This window comes from Hyla sarda, chromosome 5 (genome assembly GCF_029499605.1).
Source record: "Hyla sarda isolate aHylSar1 chromosome 5, aHylSar1.hap1, whole genome shotgun sequence".
Lineage (NCBI taxonomy): Eukaryota > Metazoa > Chordata > Amphibia > Anura > Hylidae > Hyla > Hyla sarda.
Window position 1 is genome coordinate 74,462,590 of NC_079193.1, and position 22,870 is coordinate 74,485,459.

The window sequence follows — 22,870 nt, forward strand, 5'->3', positions numbered from 1 at the left end:
AAGACAGCCATCCAGTATAGAAATATATATTTTGAATTTTTTTTTTTTTTAGATAGTTACCCATAGGATTATGATAATATCTTTAAGCAAGAACAATTTTTTTTCTTATGCAAAGCGTGAAGACAATAAGGAGCTAGAAGCAGGGGTACAACTAGGAAAGGAAAGAGTTTACCTCGTAATATTTCACAATATTAATGACCCAAGCACAGAGACCAGCTGCTGCAAATGACTTTAAGCGAATCAGATCCGGGTTAAATTCTGTGTCCTTTAGGTACTGCTCTTTTACCACTTTCAAACAGTTATCGTGAATGTGCTCCTTGTCATAATTGACTAATGATTGTAAAAAGTCATCAACCTATATTGACAAAAAGAATCATATATAAGATAGTAGGGGTTTAATTAAATATACAATACTGAGTATAAGAGAACTGATAGTTGGACAGACTGGTCTATCAACTGATGGTTTTAGATACTTCCTGTTGCTTATATACTGTAGCTCTCACATTCCTCAGCATCCAACATTGACTACCATCAAATATAATAGCCCCCTATCTTATACACACCCACCGAAACATCAGCCAGTTTCATTAAAAAAAACAATTGCTGTGTTTTTGAAGTAGGTAAAGAAGATGGAATACTTAAAGAAAATCTGTGAGACACGAGAAGAATGTACAAACCCCATGCAGGTGTCTGTGGATCTGTCTAGCCACTGTGATGAATGGTAGGCTAAGCATGGGGCACAATAACCTGGGCCAGAGACAGATCTAATACAGGCCATAACAAATCTACAAGAAGGGATGGTACTAGGTAAACTGCATATGTGATTCAGTAAGATAAATGGGCAGGATAAAAAAAAACAAGAAAATAAAACAGAATAAAAAATTTTTATTTCACAAAAAAGTTATTCCGGCAATCAAACATTTTTCATATTTGGTGCAGGGTATTTTTAAAGTGTGCGCGTGTCCCTGCCATTTTACAAAGTTATGACATGTCACAGTTTTGATTGGTCAGGGTCTGAGTGTTTAGATCCCTACTGATTTCTAGACAGAGCCAGGAGAAGCACTTGGCAAAGTGCTTCCCTCCCTGACTCACTGCAATCTTAAAGGGGTCTTATTAAACATTAGAAAACAGAGCTGATTTAAAAAAAAAAGAAAAAACTGCACCATATTTGTCTGCAGTCTGGGTGTGGTTTTGGAGGTCAGTCAGTTTCAATGAATTGTAATACCACACACAACGTGCGGACAGGTGTTTTCCTTTTTTTTTTTTTTTTTTTTTTTTAAAGCTCTGTTTTTCTATTGCTAGGTAACCCCTTTAAACATGTGCATGGTGTCAAAATGTGTAATAAAGCAACTTACTAATATAATGTTATTAGCCATAGTGCAGAGTTTCCATTATCAGCTAAGAAGTCTGGCCTGACCCATCTGCTGAGGACTAGACCATTGATGTGAAGAGGGGGAGCTCATATTACTGCTCATTAAGTTTTAAGGCAGAAGGGAGGCTTCCTGCTGCCCTAAAATATCATAAACAGTAATATCTACTCCCTGAGCATACAAGAGGGGGGGCCAAGGAGGGAGCTGATATGTAGAGATATGTGCACTATAGCTAATAACATCATATTAGTACGTTTCTTTATTATACTTTTTTTTCACACCATACGCAGGTTGTTTCTTTCACTGGACCCCTTTAAGTCTATGAAGCCCATCTATTGCAAAAGGATGGAGATTGCTGGGAGCTGGGAAGTAAAGCGCACAGCTGCACACTTCTCTTTGCTTCTTACAGACATGTCAAAAGTTTTGTTAAAGTGGTACTCTATCCAAAGGATAGAGGATAAAATGTCAGATCGCTGGGTTCCTGCTGCTGGGGACTCCCGCAATCTCCGCTGCAGCACCCCTGTCATTCAGTGCACAGAGAAAACTCCGCTCTGTACTCGATGACTGGCGATGCCAGCCGCCACGCCCCCTCCCATAGACATGAATGGAAGTGGCGTGGCGTGACGTCGCGAACGGGGAAGCTGCAAGCTTCCGTGTTTCAGATGCTGCCGCTGCCGGCCCGGATAGGGGATAAGATGTTTTCAGCGGAGTACCCCTTTAAATGAAAGGGACATACTCACATAAACCAATTGGCCACTGCTTTTATTCTAATGGCTCATGGTGTCTACCTCTTTCTGTTTCCAGTGTCTATCTATCCATGCAGGAACTGCCTGCTTGGCCAATCATTGACTACGGCTGTTACCCACTATGGTCTGTGAAAAGGCTGAGGAGGGAGATGTCAAAAGATTTGTTCGGTAGGGATCTCAGTGCAAAAAAAAAAAAAAAAAAGCCGTGTGAAGAGTGTGGCAGTAGAACGCCTTACTCCCTGACTCGGCGATCAACATGTCTGATTGAAGATGATGTCTCCATAGAGTATAATGACGCCATCAACTGCAATCAGACAGGAATGTAGCACTGAGACCTTAGCCAAACAAAACTTTTCACACGACCCTGTGACATGTCAAAAGTTTTCTATATTGATAGTAATGCTTTAAAAAGTACCTGTCACCGGATGCAGTGGTAATGTATTTATCATTTGCAGGTTTTTAATTTTTACACAAAATCTACCACAAATGGTGCAAAAAAAATGCAAATCTACACCACCTCCTGCCAAAAATCAAAAAACATCAGCCAAAGTGAAAGAGAGGGAGATAGAGACTTTCGCGATCCAAAAAAGTGATGGAGATACCTTTTTTTAATAAAATTTCGTAGGGTACCATTAAAAAAATAATAATAAAAAAGATACAGTAGTGATGAAAAAAATAGTATTTAACGAAATTCATCATTTTTATGACGAAATTTGTATTAATTTTTAAACAGGGATCAATTTATGTGTGCGGGCAGGGCACTAAAAATGCATGTGTGTGTTTTTCACTTTTTTTCTTTGTTATTTACATACTGTTCCATGATGGGAGTAGTAGTACCTGTACTAAGTGATAACAAGGGGTCCGTTGCGATCCTCCTGTATAATGTATAGATGCGGCCGGACGCTCTTCTATGGTCCCCTGCACTGTCGTATATATACACCTATTCATATTTCCCGCATAGAGCTGTGATTGGCCAGATGGTTCCAGCCAATCACAACTCTATGTGGGAAATATGAATAGGTGTATATATATATACGGCAGTGCAGGGGACCATAGAAGAGCGGCCGGATGCATCTATACATCATACAGGAGGATCACAGTGGGTGTCAGGAGGGACACACTCTGCTCCAGGCTTGGAGCTATAGTACCTGCATTAAGAGAAAGATCGCAACAGGTGTCAGAAGTTACACTCACTGCAATCTGTCTATTAATGCAGGTACTACAGCTCAGTGCATGTTTCAATGAGGCTCTTTGCAGCTTTCAATGAGGCTCTTTGCAGCTTTCAATGAGGCTCTTTGAAGCTTCCATTGAGGCTCTGTGCAATGAAACACTTCCTGAGTTTGGTCTCCTGCCAGGCCGGGAGGAGACCAAACTCACTGTATTAATTGTGACAGGGGACAGAACAGAGCCACCTAGTGGCGTTTTTTTCTATTACATTTTAAACATATTTATGTTGATAATTTTAAAAGCAAATGAATGGGAAAGTGTCTTCAAATTACACAAGGAACACTATATTAAAAGTTTTATTTGGTGACAGGTACTCTTTAAGTCAATTTGTTCAGTTGACGTAAATGTCTGTCTTTCTATCTATCAATCTATCTCTACTCAGTCCTAAAAAGTCGTAAGTATGACAGAAACATTACCTTTCCCATGGAAACCTTACATGCCCTCCAGCTCCGATCTTTAGGTATCCTTCCTCGGGGAGCCAGCAGCACCATTACAGCCGCTGTAACATTAATCACTGCAGATGGTGGGTTAGGGAAGGTTTTAAGCTCCGTAAGGTTTACCTTGAAAGCATGAATATATATATTGTCAGAATTCAGATGGTAGCATTTTTAGTGCTAAATAGTGGTATATGATGCAGTTAATGTATTGAAAAGTATGTACTACAACTTTAGAGGCATGTATATTACCTTTGTATGTGTGTGTACCTTGGATTAAAGGGGTATTCCAGGATCGTTTTTTATTGGACTATGCTACAGGGGCTGTAAAGTTAGTGTAGTTCATAATATAGTGTCTGTACCTGTGTGTGACGGTTTTCTCACAATTCTTCCGTGATTATCACCCCAATATTCATTTTTAACTACATACAAAATTACCCATGTGTCGGGATTTCACAGGTTGCAGTGTGTTGAGACCTGACATCACAAGTCAGGTGATCAGAGGGAGTCTGACCTGCTTCAATGGGTGTTGTTTTTTTCTTCAATGGGAGTTCATTTTGCAACAGCTGTAGGCACACTGGTGTATTGCATTGAAGGGATCACAGGTGTGTTTCAATGGGTGGGGTGGCTGATGTGTGGGAGGGAGGAAAGTGACCTCATACTTACAAGCATTGAACTATGGGATGTGTCATTTAGAGATCGAAATTCAACAGGAAATACCCAGTTCTGGCAGGTGCATACTACTAAAATCACCTCATGGTGGATAAGCCCTTTAAATCTGGATATTTTTTTTTTGTTCCCCTTTTTAATGTTTGCAAGAAGAACTGTGTAAAATAAATTGTTCCAACCAGGCAGATGTTCATTTAGAGACTATAATAGGCTTATATACATTTTATGTTCTTATACTACTCTATATCTTTCTAGAAGTTCTCCTTCATACATATTTTCATTGTGTTTTTCTGGCTTTAAAGGGGTTTTCCTACCTGCCGTTTTTCTTTCTGTGCAACTCTGCGGCTGCTCTTCCTGCTTTCTGGTGGGTAGGATATTTAGTACTGATTGATGTTTAAGGCAAGCAGCGCTCTGGTGAGGTCACCATTTCTGGCCTGAATGTGTGCACACCCAGCATCAGGACCCATAGAAGCTCCCTACCCTAACCTGGGGCAGCTTGAGCCAGGGATTATCATAGCTCACAGCACAATAGGGTGGGAGCTCCTCTGCATGCACAGCCAAGGCTGCTGTTTTTCAGCCTGGGTCGGATCTTATGGCAATGAACATCAACTGGGAGTGATATCTCCTGAACAGCACAACAGAGGAAAATATTCAATTTTGTAAAAATACTTACTGGGGGTAGAATAATCTTTATTAGAATTTATTTATCTCATGGGAAAACCCCTTTAAAACACAGTAACTAATCCAAAAAGGGACACAAAGAAAAAGCATTGTAGGTATAGCATTCGATATTTCACTACTAACTTCCATCTAACATCTGGCCGTAAATATTTTTCACTGAACAAAACATAAAAAAATTTAATTTTTTTCCCTGACATTTTTCAGGAAAAATACCATGTGAGACACCATTCTCTTTTATGGTATGGTTCTCTCTTTCTACTGAGGACAATTGTTACATAGTTCTCAAGACTGAAAAAATACGTATGTGCACCAAGTTTAGCCTATTATGCTACAGCGCTGATCCAGGGAAAGGCAATAAAAATAATGTAGAAGCCAGTTTTCTTCATTTAAGGGAAAAAAAAACCCTAGATCATCAACCCTTGTCCAAAATCTAGTGATTGTAATGCTATATAACTCTCCAGAAATGCATCCAGGCCCCTTTTGATCTCTTTTATTGAGTTCACCATGACCATTTCCTCTGGCAGAGAGTTCCATAGTCAAACTGCTCTTACAGTAAATAATCTCCTTTTGTGCTACTGTAGAAACCTTCTTAACTCTAGACCAGTGACTCCCAACCAGTGTGTTGTGACACACTGGTGTGCCGCAAGAACCTGCCAACAGGATGGTGGGGAAGATGGTAATGGGACACGCTAGGACCTCTGTCATGTGTCACCACCACAGAAGTCCTAGCACACCCTAGTTCTGAGGTCTAGGCCCTTAGAGCCCAGAAATGTCACTTCTTCTGGGGAGAAGCATCCTGTGACCTTTAGTGGTTGCAGAAAGAAGTTGGAGAAGACGCCAGTCACTGCAAGGGGGGGGGGGTCTATACAAAGGGTTGAGCTACCCACAGGGGGCAAGCTAACTTCAAGGGAGCCTATATACATGGGGGTTTACATATAGAGGACAAACTACCTACAGGGAGGGGGAACCTACTTCAAGGGGAACAAAACTACCTACAGGTTGGTCCTACCTACCAGGGGCAAACTGCATATAGTATGGGGGGAGGTGTTGGTGTGCCCAGAGTTGAAAAAGGTTGGAAAACTCTGCTCTAGATGTAGAGGGTGCCCCCATGTCATTGATACAGACCTTGGTATAAATAGATCATGGGAGAAATCTTTGTACTGCCTCCTTATAAATTTATACGTAGTTTTTTGGTCGCCCCCTTAGCAGTCTTTTTTCTACACTAAATAAACCTAATCCTAATAATCTTTATGGGTACTGTAATCTTTCCATTCCGTTTATTACTCCGGTTGCTCATCTGGTTGTTGTGTCTGTATGGGACACACAGATTTACAAACTTATAGGCCTGTTTACACTACATAAAATCCGCCCCAAAATGCCCAAGGAAATTCTGGGTGGATTTTGCTTGTAGCAGCCTCCCATTGATTTCCCCAGGACTGCTCTGTAGTCTGTGTGGACATCAAGCGCCAGTTCTGGAGAAGGCTCCTTCTGTAGTGTAAAAGCATCCATATCCTCATCTACTCTTATCAGCATAGTATTTCCCATTGGAGATTTTCTGCTCCATAACTGCCTTTTTAAAGGCCGGAAACATACAGCCATAGGATAGGCCATTTGGAGGCTATAGTCAGTCTTTTAATCATAGTCCTATTTCTATAAGGTTTGAGAGGAGAGATAAAAAACACACAGGGGGCGCTCCCTATAGATGTATATTCACTGATGTGCACCCTCCACCACACCAAAGTGATACACCAACCTTAATGATAGATGCACCAAGATGTTGACGAAGGTGATTGCTGATACTGGCTGCTGCACTCTGACCAGTATCGGGCTCCAAGGTTAGAGGCCGATAGGGAGTGACAGGAGGTAGATAAAATGAAAAACCGGTTTGGGAGGCACTGCACAGATTTTGAACGACAAGGAAAGACTCGAGCAGCACAGGACAATGAGAAGTTTTATTTTGGTAATAGGGACCAAGCATTTTGGCATTCACTAATGCCTTCCTCAGGTCCACTAGGACCTCAGGTGCTTACTGGGGTGCTGGTATGGAGGTCCCATCAGGTTTCTATGCTGTGGTGGCAGCACAGAAACCTGACAGGTCCTCCATACCAGCGCCCCAGTAAGCAATATATCCTGACCCTGGGAACTGTTAGTGGATCTGAGGAAGGCATTAGTGAATGCCGAAACCATTGTCCCTATTACCAAAATAAAACTTTTCGTTGTCCTGTGCTGCTCGAGCCTTTCCTTGTCGGTCAAAACTTGTGCAGCACCTCCCAAACCAGTTTTTCATTTTATCTGCCTCCTATTTCTATAAGGAGTAGCTTTGTATGTGATGCCAAAATCTAGAGGAGAAATGGTTTCTACACTAACATAGCAGAGGAGTTCAAATTGTGCTTGGACACATGTCTGGAATGTAATGATATGACAAGTTATAGTTACTATTAGATTGTTGTTGTTACGCCAAGCGCTCCGGGTCCCCGCTCCTCCCCGGAGCGCTCGCTACACTCTCCTCACTGCAGCGCTCCGGTCAGATCCACTGACCCGGGGCGCTGCGATACCGCCTCCAGCCGGGATGCGATTCGCGATGCGGGTAGCGCCCGCTCGCGATGCGCACCCCGGCTCCCGTACCTGACTCGCTCTCCGTCAGTCCTGTCCCGGCGCGCGCGGCCCCGCTCCCTAGGGCGCGCGCGCGCCGGGTCTTTGCGATTTAAAGGGCCACTGCGCCGCTGATTGGCGCAGTGGTTCCAATTAGTGTTATCACCTGTGCACTTCCCTATATCACCTCACTTCCCCTGCACTTCCTTGCCGGATCTTGTTGCCATCGTGCCAGTGAAAGCGTTTCCTTGTATGTTCCTAGCCTGTGTTCCAGACCTCCTGCCGTTGCCCCTGACTACGATCCTTGCTGCCTGCCCCGACCTTCTGCTACGTCCGACCTTGCTTCTGTCTACTCCCTTGTACCGCGCCTATCTTCAGCAGCCAGAGAGGTGAGCCGTTGCTAGTGGATACGACCTGGTCACTACCGCCGCAGCAAGACCATTCCGCTTTGCGGCGGGCTCTGGTGAAAACCAGTAGTGACTTAGAACCGGTCCACTAGCACGGTCTTCGCCATCCCTCTCTGGCACAGAGGATCCACCTCCTGCCAGCCGGCATCGTGACAGTAGATCCGGCCATGGATCCCGCTGAAGTTCCTCTGCCAGTTGTCGCTGACCTCACCACGGTGGTCGCCCAGCAGTCGCAACAGATAGCGCAACAAGGCCAACAGCTGTCTCAACTGACCGTTATGCTTCAGCAGTTACTACCACAGCTTCAGCAATCATCTCCTCCGCCAGCTCCTGCATCTCCTCCGCAGCGAGTGGCCGCTCCTGGTCTACGACTATCCTTGCCGGATAAATTTGATGGGGACTCTAAGTTTTGCCGTGGCTTTCTTTCCCAATGTTCCCTGCACCTGGAGATGATGTCGGACCAGTTTCCCACTGAAAGGTCTAAGGTGGCTTTCGTAGTCAGCCTTCTGTCTGGAAAAGCCCTGTCTTGGGCCACACCGCTCTGGGACCGCAATGACCCCGTCACTGCCTCTGTACACTCCTTCTTCTCGGAAATTCGAAGTGTCTTTGAGGAACCTGCCCGAGCCTCTTCTGCTGAGACTGCCCTGTTGAACCTGGTCCAGGGTAATTCTTCCGTTGGCGAGTATGCCGTACAATTCCGTACTCTTGCTTCAGAATTATCCTGGAATAATGAGGCCCTCTGCGCGACCTTTAAAAAAGGCCTATCCAGCAACATTAAAGATGTTCTGGCCGCACGAGAAATCCCTGCTAATCTACATGAACTCATTCACCTAGCCACTCGCATTGACATGCGTTTTTCCGAAAGGCGTCAGGAGCTCCGCCAGGATATGGACTCTGTTCGCACGAGGCGTTTCTTCTCCCCGGCTCCTCTCTCCTCTGGTCCCCTGCAATCTGTTCCTGTGCCTCCCGCCGTGGAGGCTATGCAGGTCGACCGGTCTCGCCTGACACCTCAAGAGAGGACACGACATGGAGAATCTCTGCCTGTACTGTGCTAGTACCGAACACTTCCTGAAGGATTGTCCTATCCGTCCTCCCCGCCTGGAAAGACGTACGCTGACTCCGCACAAAGGTGAGACAGTCCTTGATGTCTACTCTGCTTCTCCACGTCTTACTGTGCCTGTGCGGATGTCTGCATCTGCCTTCTCCTTCTCTGCTGTGGCCTTCTTGGACTCCGGATCTGCAGGAAATTTTATTTTGGCCTCTCTCGTCAACAGGTTCAACATCCCGGTGACCAGTCTCGCCAGACCCCTCTACATCAATTGTGTAAACAATGAAAGATTGGACTGTACCATACGTTTCCGCACGGAGCTCCTTCTAATGCACATCGGACCTCATCACGAGAGGATTGAACTTTTGGTCCTTCCCAATTGCACTTCTGAAATTCTCCTTGGACTTCCCTGGCTTCAACTTCACTCCCCAACCCTGGATTGGTCCACTGGGGAGATCAAGAGTTGGGGGCCCTCTTGTTCCAAGGACTGCCTAAAACCGGTTCCCAGTAACCCTTGCCGTGACTCTGTGGTTCCTCCCGTAACCGGTCTCCCTAAGGCCTATATGGACTTTGCGGATGTTTTTTGCAAAAAACAAGCTGAGACTCTACCTCCTCACAGGCCTTATGATTGTCCTATCGACCTCCTCCCGGGCACTACTCCACCCCGGGGCAGAATTTATCCTCTGTCCGCCCCAGAGACTCTTGCCATGTCTGAATACGTCCAGGAAAATTTAAAAAAGGGCTTTATCCGTAAATCCTCCTCTCCTGCCGGAGCCGGATTTTTCTTTGTGTCCAAAAAAGATGGCTCTCTACGCCCTTGCATTGACTACCGCGGTCTTAATAAAATCACGGTTAAGAACCGCTACCCCCTACCTCTCATCTCTGAACTCTTTGATCGCCTCCAAGGTGCCCACATCTTTACCAAACTGGACTTAAGAGGTGCTTATAATCTCATCCGCATCAGAGAGGGGGATGAATGGAAAACGGCATTTAACACCAGAGATGGACACTTTGAGTATCTGGTCATGCCCTTTGGCCTGTGCAACGCCCCTGCCGTCTTCCAAGACTTTGTTAATGAAATTTTTCGTGATCTTTTATACTCCTGTGTTGTTGTATATCTGGACGATATCCTGATTTTTTCTGCCAATCTAGAAGAACACCGCCAGCATGTCCGTATGGTTCTTCAGAGACTTCGTGACAATCAACTCTATGCCAAAATAGAGAAATGTCTGTTTGAATGCCAATCTCTTCCTTTCCTAGGATACTTGGTCTCTGGCCAGGGACTACAAATGGATCCAGACAAACTCTCTGCCGTCTTAGATTGGCCACGCCCCTCCGGACTCCGTGCTATCCAACGTTTTTTGGGGTTCGCCAATTATTACAGACAATTTATTCCACATTTTTCTACCGTTGTGGCTCCTATCGTGGCTTTAACCAAAAAAAATGCCGATCCCAAGTCTTGGCCTCCTCAAGCGGAAGACGCCTTTAAACGGCTCAAGTCTGCCTTTTCTTCGGCTCCCGTGCTCTCCAGACCTGACCCATCTAAACCCTTCCTATTGGAGGTTGATGCCTCCTCTGTGGGAGCTGGAGCTGTCCTTCTACAAAAAAATTCTTCCGGGCATGCTGTTACTTGTGGTTTTTTTTCTAGGACCTTCTCTCCGGCGGAGAGAAACTACTCCATCGGGGATCGAGAGCTTCTAGCCATTAAATTAGCACTTGAGGAATGGAGGCATCTGCTGGAGGGATCAAGATTTCCAGTTATTATTTACACCGATCACAAGAACCTCTCCTACCTCCAGTCTGCCCAACGGCTGAATCCTCGCCAGGCCAGGTGGTCTCTGTTCTTTGCTCGATTTAATTTTGAAATTCACTTTCGGCCTGCCGATAAGAACATTAGGGCCGATGCTCTCTCTCGTTCCTCGGATGCTTCTGAAGTTGATCTCTCTCCGCAACACATCATTCCTCCTGACTGCCTGATTTCCACTTCTCCAGCCTCCATCAGGCAAACTCCTCCAGGAAAGACCTTTGTTTCTCCACGCCAACGCCTCGGAATCCTCAAATGGGGCCACTCTTCCCATCTCGCAGGTCATGCGGGCATCAAGAAATCTGTGCAACTCATCTCTCGCTACTATTGGTGGCCGACTCTGGAGACGGATGTTGTGGACTTTGTGCGAGCCTGCACTGTCTGTGCCCGGGATAAGACTCCTCGCCAGAAGCCCGCTGGTTTTCTTCATCCTCTGCCTGTCCCCGAACAGCCTTGGTCTCTGATTGGTATGGATTTTATTACTGACTTACCCCCATCCCATGGCAACACTGTTATTTGGGTGGTCGTTGATCGATTCTCCAAAATGGCACATTTCATCCCTCTTCCTGGTCTTCCTTCAGCGCCTCAGTTGGCTAAACAATTTTTTGTACACATTTTTCGTCTTCACGGGTTGCCCACGCAGATCGTCTCGGATAGAGGCGTCCAATTCGTGTCTAAATTCTGGAGGGCTCTCTGTAAACAACTCAAGATGAAATTAAATTTTTCTTCTGCATATCATCCTCAATCCAATGGACAAGTAGAAAGAATTAACCAGGTCTTGGGTGATTATTTACGACATTTTGTTTCCTCCCGCCAGGATGACTGGGCAGATCTTCTACCATGGGCCGAATTCTCGTATAACTTCAGAGTCTCTGAATCTTCCTCCAAATCCCCATTTTTCGTGGTGTACGGCCGTCACCCTCTTCCCCCCCTCCCTACCCCCTTGCCCTCTGGTCTGCCCGCTGTGGATGAAATTTCTCGTGATCTTTCCATCATATGGAGAGAGACCCAAAATTCTCTCTTACAGGCTTCATCACGCATGAAGAAGTTCGCGGATAAGAAAAGAAGAGCTCCTCCCATTTTTTCCCCTGGAGACAAGGTATGGCTCTCCGCTAAATATGTCCGCTTCCGTGTCCCTAGCTATAAGTTGGGACCACGCTATCTTGGTCCTTTCAAAATTTTGTGCCAGATTAATCCTGTCTCTTACAAACTTCTTCTTCCTCCTTCTCTTCGTATTCCTAATGCCTTTCACGTTTCTCTTCTTAAACCACTTATCATTAACCGTTTCTCTCCCAAATCTGTTCCTCCCACTCCTGTTTCCGGCTCCTCGGACATCTTCTCCGTCAAAGAGATTCTGGCATCTAAAAAGGTCAGAGGGAAAACCTTTTTTTTAGTGGATTGGGAGGGTTGTGGTCCAGAAGAGAGATCCTGGGAACCTGAGGACAACATCCTAGACAAAAGTCTGCTCCTCAGGTTCTCAGGCTCTAAGAAGAGGGGGAGACCCAAGGGGGGGGGTACTGTTACGCCAAGCGCTCCGGGTCCCCGCTCCTCCCCGGAGCGCTCGCTACACTCTCCTCACTGCAGCGCTCCGGTCAGATCCACTGACCCGGGGCGCTGCGATACCGCCTCCAGCCGGGATGCGATTCGCGATGCGGGTAGCGCCCCCTCGCGATGTGCACCCCGGCTCCCGTACCTGACTCGCTCTCCGTCAGTCCTGTCCCGGCGCGCGCGGCCCCGCTCCCTAGGGCGCGCGCGCGCCGGGTCTTTGCGATTTAAAGGGCCACTGCGCCGCTGATTGGCGCAGTGGTTCCAATTAGTGTTATCACCTGTGCACTTCCCTATATCACCTCACTTCCCCTGCACTTCCTTGCCGGATCTTGTTGCCATCGTGCCAGTGAAAGCGTTTCCTTGTATGTTCCTAGCCTGTGTTCCAGACCTCCTGCCGTTGCCCCTGACTACGATCCTTGCTGCCTGCCCCGACCTTCTGCTACGTCCGACCTTGCTTCTGTCTACTCCCTTGTACCGCGCCTATCTTCAGCAGCCAGAGAGGTGAGCCGTTGCTAGTGGATACGACCTGGTCACTACCGCCGCAGCAAGACCATCCCGCTTTGCGGCGGGCTCTGGTGAAAACCAGTAGTGACTTAGAACCGGTCCACTAGCACGGTCCTCGCCATCCCTCTCTGGCACAGAGGATCCACCTCCTGCCAGCCGGCATCGTGACAGTTGTTGTTACAGAGATCTCTTCTACTGGGCAAATTTGGAGCCAGGTAGATATTTTTTATTGCCGAAGATAATGAAATGAAGGGTTTACCCTCCTCAGGATTTACCACTGCAGAAGAATAGGTTAAACAAGATGGGCTTGTGTGTTTTCTCAGCATATATGTTACGCCTAGCGCTCCGGGTCCCCGCTCCTCCCCGGAGCGCTTACGGCGTCTCTCTCTCCGCAGCGCCCCGGTCGGTCCCGCTGACCGGGAGCGCTGCACTGTCATGGCCGTCGGGGATGCGATTCGCACAGCGGGACGCGCCCGCTCGCGAATCGCATCCCAGGTCACTTACCCGTCCCGGTCCCCTGCTGTCATGTGCTGGCGCGCGCGGCTCCGCTCTCTAGGGCGCGCGCGCGCCAGCTCCCTGAGACTTAAAGGGCCAGTGCACCAATGATTGGTGCCTGGCCCAATTAGCTTAATTGGCTTCCACCTGCTCCCAGCCTATATCTGTTCTCTGTCCCTGCACTTCCCTGCCGGATCTTGTTGCCTTAGAGCCTAGTGAAAGCGTTACTGTGTTGTCCTTACTGTGTACTTGACCTCCTGCTATTACCTTACTGACTACGAACCTTGCCGCCTGCCCCCGACCTTCTGCTACGTCCGACTTTGCTTCTGCCTACTCCCTTGTGCCTCGCCTATCTTCAGCAGCCAGAGAGGTGAGCCGTTGCTGGTGGATACGACCTGGTCACTACCGCCGCAGCAAGACCATCCCGCTTTGCGGCGGGCTCTGGTGAAAACCAGTAGTGTCTTAGAACCGGTCCACTAGCACGGTCCTCGCTATCCCTCTCTGGCACAGAGGATCCACCTCCTGCCAGCCGGCATCGTGACAGTAGATCCGGCCATGGATCCCGCTGACGTCCCTCTGCCTTATATCTCTGATATCACCACGGTGGTCGCCCAGCAATCCCGACAGATCGCCCATCTAACCCACCAGCTGTCGGAAGTATTCACCATTGTACAGCAACTTCAGTCGCAACTTCAGCAGCAATCATCTCCTCCGCCAGCTCCTGCACCCCTTCCGCAGCGAGTGGCCACTCCTAGCCTCCGCCTGTCCTTGCCGGACAAATTTAATGGGGACTCTAAGTTTTGCCGTGGCTTTCTTTCGCAATGTTCCCTGCACATTGAGATGATGTCGGACCAGTTTCCTACTGAAAGGTCTAAGGTGGCTTTCGTAGTCAGCCTTCTGTCTGGAAAAGCCCTGTCTTGGGCCACACCGCTCTGGGACCGCAATGACCCCGTCACTGCCTCTGTACACTCCTTCTTCTCGGAAATTCGAAGTGTCTTTGAGGAACCTGCCCGAGCCTCTTCTGCTGAGACTGCCCTGCTGAACCTGGTCCAGGGTAATTCTTCCGTTGGCGAGTACGCCATACAATTCCGTACTCTTGCTTCTGAACTTTCCTGGAATAATGAGGCCCTCTGCGCGACCTTTAAAAAAGGCCTATCCAGCAACATTAAAGATGTTCTGGCCGCACGAGAGACTCCTGCTAACCTGCATGAACTCATTCATCTAGCCACTCGCATTGACATGCGTTTTTCTGAGAGGCATCAAGAGCTCCGCCAGGAAAAAGACTTAGATCTCTGGACTCCTCTCCCACAGTCTCCACTGCAATCTGCGCCTAGGCCTCCCGCCGAGGAGGCCATGCAAGTGGATCGGTCTCGCCTGACCCTGGAAGAGAGGAATCGCCGTAAGGAAGAGAATCTTTGTCTGTACTGTGCCAGTACTGAACATTTTTTGGTGGATTGCCCAATCCGTCCTCCACGTCTGGGAAACGCACGCTCGCACCCAGCTCTCGTGGGTGTGGCGTCTCTTGATGCTAAGTCGGCTTCTCCACGTCTCACGGTGCCTGTTCGGATTTCTACTTCAGCCAGCTCTCCCCTCTCAGCCGTGGCCTGCCTGGACTCTGGAGCTTCTGGGAATTTTATTCGGGAGTCCTTAGTGAATAAATTCCGCATTCCGGTGACCCGTCTTGTCAAGCCACTCCACATTTCCGCGGTCAACGGAGCCAGGTTGGATTGCACCGTGCGTTACCGCACGGAGCCCCTCCTAATGTGCATCGGACCTCATCACGAGGAAATTGTATTTTTTGTCCTTCCTAATTGCACTTCTGAAGTTCTCCTTGGACTACCCTGGCTTCAACACCATTCCCCAACCCTGGATTGGTCCACTGGGGAGATCAAGAGTTGGGGTCCCTCTTGTTCCAAGGACTGCCTTCAACCGGTTCCCAGTACTCCCTGCCGTGACCCTGTGGTTCCCCCTGTAACCGGTCTGCCGCCCTGCCATAAGAAGTGCCTCTCCCTCCCTCCCAGTCCAGTCAGGCAAGCCTCGGTGCCTCCCCATGGCCCCCGTCCTGGTGTCACACTGCCCCGTGCCAGGCCTCGCCCTCTGCCCTCCCTCCCCATTCCCACTCCTGCTGTACTGCCTGCCCTTGAGGAAACCCTCCATTCTTTCCCGGTCTCCTCATCCCAGGGGAGGCAGTTACTGGGCAAAGAGAAGGGGAGACCTAAGGGGGGGGGGTACTGTTACGCCTAGCGCTCCGGGTCCCCGCTCCTCCCCGGAGCGCTTACGGCGTCTCTCTCTCCGCAGCGCCCCGGTCGGTCCCGCTGACCGGGAGCGCTGCACTGTCATGGCCGTCGGGGATGCGATTCGCACAGCGGGACGCGCCCGCTCGCGAATCGCATCCCAGGTCACTTACCCGTCCCGGTCCCCTGCTGTCATGTGCTGGCGCGCGCGGCTCCGCTCTCTAGGGCGCGCGCGCGCCAGCTCCCTGAGACTTAAAGGGCCAGTGCACCAATGATTGGTGCCTGGCCCAATTAGCTTAATTGGCTTCCACCTGCTCCCAGCCTATATCTGTTCTCTGTCCCTGCACTTCCCTGCCGGATCTTGTTGCCTTAGAGCCTAGTGAAAGCGTTACTGTGTTGTCCTTACTGTGTACTTGACCTCCTGCTATTACCTTACTGACTACGAACCTTGCCGCCTGCCCCCGACCTTCTGCTACGTCCGACTTTGCTTCTGCCTACTCCCTTGTGCCTCGCCTATCTTCAGCAGCCAGAGAGGTGAGCCGTTGCTGGTGGATACGACCTGGTCACTACCGCCGCAGCAAGACCATCCCGCTTTGCGGCGGGCTCTGGTGAAAACCAGTAGTGTCTTAGAACCGGTCCACTAGCACGGTCCTCGCTATCCCTCTCTGGCACAGAGGATCCACCTCCTGCCAGCCGGCATCGTGACAATATATACTATGTAATATAAAAAAAAAAATATATATATATATATATATATATATATATTTCTGAAGAACAGTATTTATGAGAGGGTCCAGTTTAACGTTACTATTAACACCAATATTCACTTGACTGGATACCATTCAAACATACTTCTGCATACTGGTTTGTTATAACTCTTTGTTTTTAGACACCATTACAAGTGTTATAAGAAAAGCAGAAAATACAGTGAAGATGTACATAAACTGTGTTTAACCTAATATATTTTGTTGTCAATCACAGTAGGATTATAATTGAAGTTTTAGTAGAAATGTATCATTATTTCAGTACTCCTAAGATGAAGCATGTGCTCCAGAACGTGAGCACTGTTCGAATACAGAAATGTGACATCTTTTAGCTATATAGAGATAAGATCTAAAATGTAATTTGCATTTGGCAACAAAATTTACCACCACTTTTTTTTTTTTGGCCCAAGTATGTGGTGCAGGAAACGCTCTATGAATGATGACTCCCTGATGAGCAAAAGAAAAGAGATCTCTTTTGCATGGGAAGATACAATTGAATACTTGTAAAACATCAGTTAGACGTCTTTAAACCCCTCACATTATCTTGTCAGACATTGTTAAATCACAGCTCCTACTGAGATGCAAACCATGTTGTTTACTTCTAAAGCACAAGTTATACCAACCATTTCGTTAAAAATTAACTGCTGCAAAAGACTATAGTGTATAAAGTGGATTTAACATACATATTGCTTTAGACCCAATAATCTCTTATAATAAAACAAATTGGTATCATAATGTGATCTAAATATAACAAGTATTTTGTTAAGACAATAACATACTTGCTATAATTGTCCACACCACCATAGTTACTTATACATTCCCTTCCTAATGCTATATAACGTTCTGCAAATCAATATTGGGCGATCTGGCTATTTATGATATAATTTTATTTATCATTTTAATATTTTTTTTTCATTTACTTTAAGTTCAAGTGTCATAGAGACAGTGCTGAGCTGCAGCATGCATGCCTCCTCCCTCCCCCACCTTTCCCTAATCTGCATGATTAATGTATATGGTTTGGCTTCCAGCATTTTGGGATTTTGCAAACAGTCATCAGCTAACAAACAGGTATCATTTGTCTTATCTCTCTATCATGTCTGTAGGTTTGAGAATTATAAAGAGATGACAGATTCCTTATAGGATATTGACACTGATAATGCTAGCCAAGAATGTAAGACATATATAATTTAATAAATAAAATAAAAAAAATCTATAAACTGCTTACATCAATCAAGATAACATATACTCATGTTACTAATTACTTGGAAAAAAAACAACAACAAAAAAAAAAAACACAGATGTCAAAACTTGTACAGCATACTTGAAGCTTGCAATTGCTCCATGACTCTCTATTGTGCAAATGGATCAGGCTCATTGCAACTTTTAGCTAAAGTGGGTGCTTCGCTATCATTTACCTTGTTGAGCGTATTTAAAGCAGCAGTAGCCGCAACTAAAGCTGGTTCAGCTTTCATCAGGTCATCCTCACAATCCTTCTGCTTCACAGACACCTCTAATTGTATGGACGCCACCTAATAGTCATAAACATAAAAAATGTTACCTTTGCAAAAACATAGAATAGCTAACAGATACCAATTCCTCCTTCCATCCTACAGCACTATTATCAGATTTTTAACAAGAACTAATACTAATAGAACTAATAATGTAAGGATCTGAGTGACTTTTATTATGGTCAGTAGATGACTTGATCAAGGCATCTCCAAGACAGCAAGTAGGTCTTGTGGGGTGTTCCCAGTATGGAGAGGTTAGTGCCTACCAAAAGTGTAAACAACTGAAAGGGTCATGGGCATCCAAGGTTGCACACGGGAAGTAATGAGGTATAGGAGTTATCTATGAAAGAAAGGTGTCAATACATACGATCCAGCCACAGATCAGCCAAAGTGCCATGCTGACCCTTGTTGATCACTAAATGTGCCTACAATAGTCACTTGAGCATCAGAATAGGACCATGTAACAATGGAAGAAGGTGACCTGGTCTGATGAATCAGATGTTTTTTTTGCTTCATGTGGACATTTCGGTGCTTGTGCAATGCTTTCCCAAAGAAGAGATGGCACCAGGATGTACTATGGGAAGGAACCAAAGCAGCAGAGGCAGCATAATTCTCTGGGCAATAATCGGGTAGATAACCTAACTGACCTACCTGACCTGAACTAACCTAACCACTAACTGTAACATAGTTACCGACCAAAGATTTGTTATTCCCTAAAGGATTTGGCATTTATCTAGTTGTTGTGGAAAACCAAGTCTGAACCATTGATACAACCTAACTTAAAGAATCTGATGCTAATGTTTTGGTGCCAGATAGTGTTGCTTGCGAATATTCACAATTCCAATATTATTCGCGAATATCGCATATTCGCGAATTCGCGAATTTCGCGAATATAGCGCTATATATTCGTAATTACGAATATTCGTTTTTTTTTGTTTTTTTTCTTCACAGTACACATCACAGTGATCACCCCTCTCTGCTTCCAGCTTGTGTGGTGTAAAGAAGGCTGTAATACTACTGTGTGAGACTGGCGCGCGAAAATTCGCATATGCGAAAATTAGCATATGCGAATTTTCGCGTATGCTAATTTTGTATATGCTAATATTCACATATGTTAATTTTCGCATACGCGAATGTGCGCATATGCGAAAATAAAACGAGAATATAACGAATATGCGAATATTCGCGATTATATGACGAATATTCGTCCATATATTCGCGAATATTCGCGAATTCGAATATGGCCTATGCCGCTCAACACTGCCAGATAGCAAAGGCCACTTCCAGAGGTCTCAATGGGGACAGAAGGGATATCTACATAGAATAAGGCAGGTGATTTTCATGTTGTGGTGATTATTGTACGTTATTTGCCGGTACAAATACTGCGTATCATTAGAAGACAAAATACAAGAAAATATAGAATATGGAGTTCCGTCTTATTTAGCTTGTCTTGTATTTTTCTTTTCTTTTTTTACATTTTTAAGTAGGGTCACACGTGCCATATTTTGATGTGAATTTTCTGTAGTCAATTGGTACCAAAATATGCAGCCGACTTTGCTACCCATTGACTTCAATATGTAGGAAAATATGCAGCAGCAAATACGCAGTAAAATAAGCCACTTGTGACCCTACCCTAAGAAGTATAACAATAACCAAGTACAACACAGATAAGGCAAAAGTAACAACTAATGCTGCTATTGTGGTTTTATGTAGAACAATCTCAATTTCTAGCAAATTTCAGCAAATTACATTTCACTGTATCTAAGGACATCGCTGGTTGGCAGCAACTAGATTTCTTTCTCAAGCCTATGTGACTCTTATATAGGAAACTCATATTTGAATGGAAGTAGCTAAATGCCTCGGAAAAGTGAAGTGAATACAATTATTGTATTTCCCAGGTCCTTAATAGAAGCTACACATTAAAATGAGCTCTTTAATGTCCCATCAATCAGTCTAAGAACTGAAAGGTGAGAAAATTCAGAGTGAGGTGAAGTGGTAATCGTGTTGGAAAAATACAGCTAGATGCCCTATGATCACCATTCTTTACCCATCTCGCTCCCTGAAGAGCGGTGTTGAAAATGGTTTGTCTACAGAAGGTGCACTTTGGACTAAGTGTGCTTTGGCGACTCTAAATGACTGCATTACACTGACCTTTTGCTCCTCCGCATCAGCAATGGTCTTTTCCTGGCTCACTTTCTCTGTCTGAAGCCCTATTTTAGCTATTAAAGCTTCAGCATCCTGGTTTCTTTGTTTCAATTCCGCCTCTTGCGAGGCAAGTTTGGCTTTTAGATCTTCTACCTGCAGAAAAAAAACATCTTTAGCATTTATTTTTCTTTCATAGTTGTATCAGTATTGAAAAGATATAGCGTTGTATGAAATAATACCATCCTTCTCATATCTGCACTTACTTGGGAAACTCAAACATTGACTGTTCTTCAAAAGAATCATTAGGATCATATAGAGACAACAGGTGATGGTTTTTTTTGGGGGGGGTGGTACCATTATTATGACTACTGTACAATATTTGTCACTTTCTAACTTTAGAAGTCTCACTAAACTATTAGCTTACCTGGTCCACCCAACTAAGGGTGGAACCGTTTCCGCTTTTACAGTTTCAGGGTCTATTTACACGTACAGTATTCTGCACAGATTTGATGCGCAGGATTTGAAGCGGTGTTCAGTCATTCAGTTTACATTAAAATCGGCAGCAGAAAATCCTGCGCATCAAATCTGCACAGAATACTGTACGTGTGAATACACCATCAAGGTAAAAAAACAGGAATCTGGTAAATATCCGTATTATTTGTTTGACAGTCAAGAGTACACATTCATAGGAACAAACAGGGTACAGTGGTCCCTCAAGTTACAATATTAATTGGTTCCAGGATGACCATTGTATGTTGAAACCATTGTATGTTGAGACCATAACTCTATGGAAACCTGGTAATTTGTTCTAAAGACACCAAAATGTCATCCAAAAAAATTAGGAAAAAGTGAGAATTAAAGAAAAATAAGTAGATAACTAATATAGATAAAGCAAATCCTTACATATAAAAGTAAGAAAGATCTGCTGGGAGCTGTAACTCTTTTTATTATAAAAATGCAAAACAAAACTGATACAAAACATTAAACAAAAACAAGCTTAACCAGCTATAACAAACATAACATAAATAAAATTGCAAAAACAAATTCTGCCTAACCGGCCAGCCCAAATTTACTAAAATACACTTTTACTTTTCCCCCATACCAAAATAACACACACAAACACGCATTCAAAAAAAGCATTCAAAAAAAAAAGAGCCCAACTTGGCTTATAAAAAAAAAAAAAAAAAAAAAAAAAAAATATATATATATATATATAAACATAAAATTCAGCACAACTTGGCTATAAAAACAAACCAAATGAAAAGGAACATAAAAGTAGCACAACTTGGCTATAACATAAAAATTACCCTTACCACGGGGGGGAAGAAAAAAAAAAAAAAAAAAAAAAAAAAAAAAAAAATTTAATATATAAATAAATTGCTCAGCACAACTTGCGCAAAAAAAAAAACTACGCTCTGCCTCCCAGCCAGAGATCCACCGGTGAAAGAAGGGCAAGGAAAAGCAGCACGGAGACGCGGCCGGAGAGAGGGCCCAAAGAGCCCAGTCCCACGCACTGCCCCTGCACAGCCGCAAGGCCCACAAAGCACGCCCAGCACGGCACGGAGCCGAGGACGGCCAGAGAGGATCCGCGCGCAACCCAGAAACCGGCGAGCGCCGGACCCAAAAAGAGCAAGCCAGAACTGAAGAAAAGGACAACACCGCCGAAAAGCGAAACCGCGACGCCAGAGGCGAGGAGAGCAGAGACACCGGAGGGGAGCAGCTCCCCGAAGGAGGGAAAAAAAAATAAAAAATAAAATAAAATACACAAACATGTGTACATGCATATACACAATCAAACACACACACATAGATATATATATATATATACATATACATATACATACACATGACACCGCTTTTTTTCCCTTTTTACTGGCCCGACTGCCACTATATAATATAAAACAATATAAATACAAAACACAATATATACAAAATCACAGAAAATGTACAAAAATATAGTAAATACACTACAAAAAAAAAAAAAAAAAAAAAAAAAAACAGAAAAACACCTACACTAAAACTGTCCCCATTTTTCACCCACACCACCCCTCCTGTACGTGGGTCAGAGTCCATACCGTCCATACAGTTCTCAAAGTCCAGTCCTTAACTGACCCATGTCAGGTCCCCAAAACACCATAAAACCACCACCCACAAATACACCCTCCCCACCTAACACTCCTCCCAACCAACTTATATACAAACTTATACATTCTGAACCACAACCCCTTTTAGGCCCAAGTTTGGTTGCCTGTAAGCCCTTCATACCATGTCCACTAAAAACAAAACAAAAAGCTAATGTGTACATGCATCAGCCCACCACCAGGGAGAAGGATGGCAGACCTGATACATAAATCATTTTATACTCTTTCCCTAACTCCCCCTACAATTCTCCCTAATTCTATCCCTACAATAAATCTGACCCTGCCCTCACCCTATCTCTACCCCTATAACACTGCCCCTAACCAAAAATAAAAGGTACTCTACCCAAAAGGTTTAGTACCTAGGGCACATGAAATGAGAAACCTCTCCACAGGAGAGATGCCCTACTGGTACCAAGACTGCCATACTCCAAAGACCTGATCTTCCCGAGGTCACCGGTGATGTTCCTACAGACCTCCACCTCGGAGAGGATTTTCTGTTGGGTCGACACTAAGCACCGTGCGTTCCACGTGTAGTACCTAACCACTAAACTGA

At 45.3% G+C, this 22,870-nt stretch overlaps 1 protein-coding gene across 7 annotated transcripts in view; it reads right to left on the minus strand.

Moving 5' to 3' along the window:
- DNAH11 (dynein axonemal heavy chain 11) overlaps window positions 1-22,870 on the minus strand; it is a 324,054-nt gene that overhangs the window by 90,835 nt on the left and 210,349 nt on the right. For all 7 annotated transcript variants that reach the window (XM_056519699.1, XM_056519698.1, XM_056519697.1 and 4 more), the window contains 4 exons: window positions 20,183-20,329; window positions 17,939-18,052; window positions 3,760-3,903; window positions 173-355 (listed from right to left, as the gene is read on the minus strand). In XM_056519699.1, coding sequence (XP_056375674.1) covers window positions 173-355; window positions 3,760-3,903; window positions 17,939-18,052; window positions 20,183-20,329 — 588 coding nt within the window. The remainder of the gene's footprint in view (window positions 1-172; window positions 356-3,759; window positions 3,904-17,938; window positions 18,053-20,182; window positions 20,330-22,870) is intronic.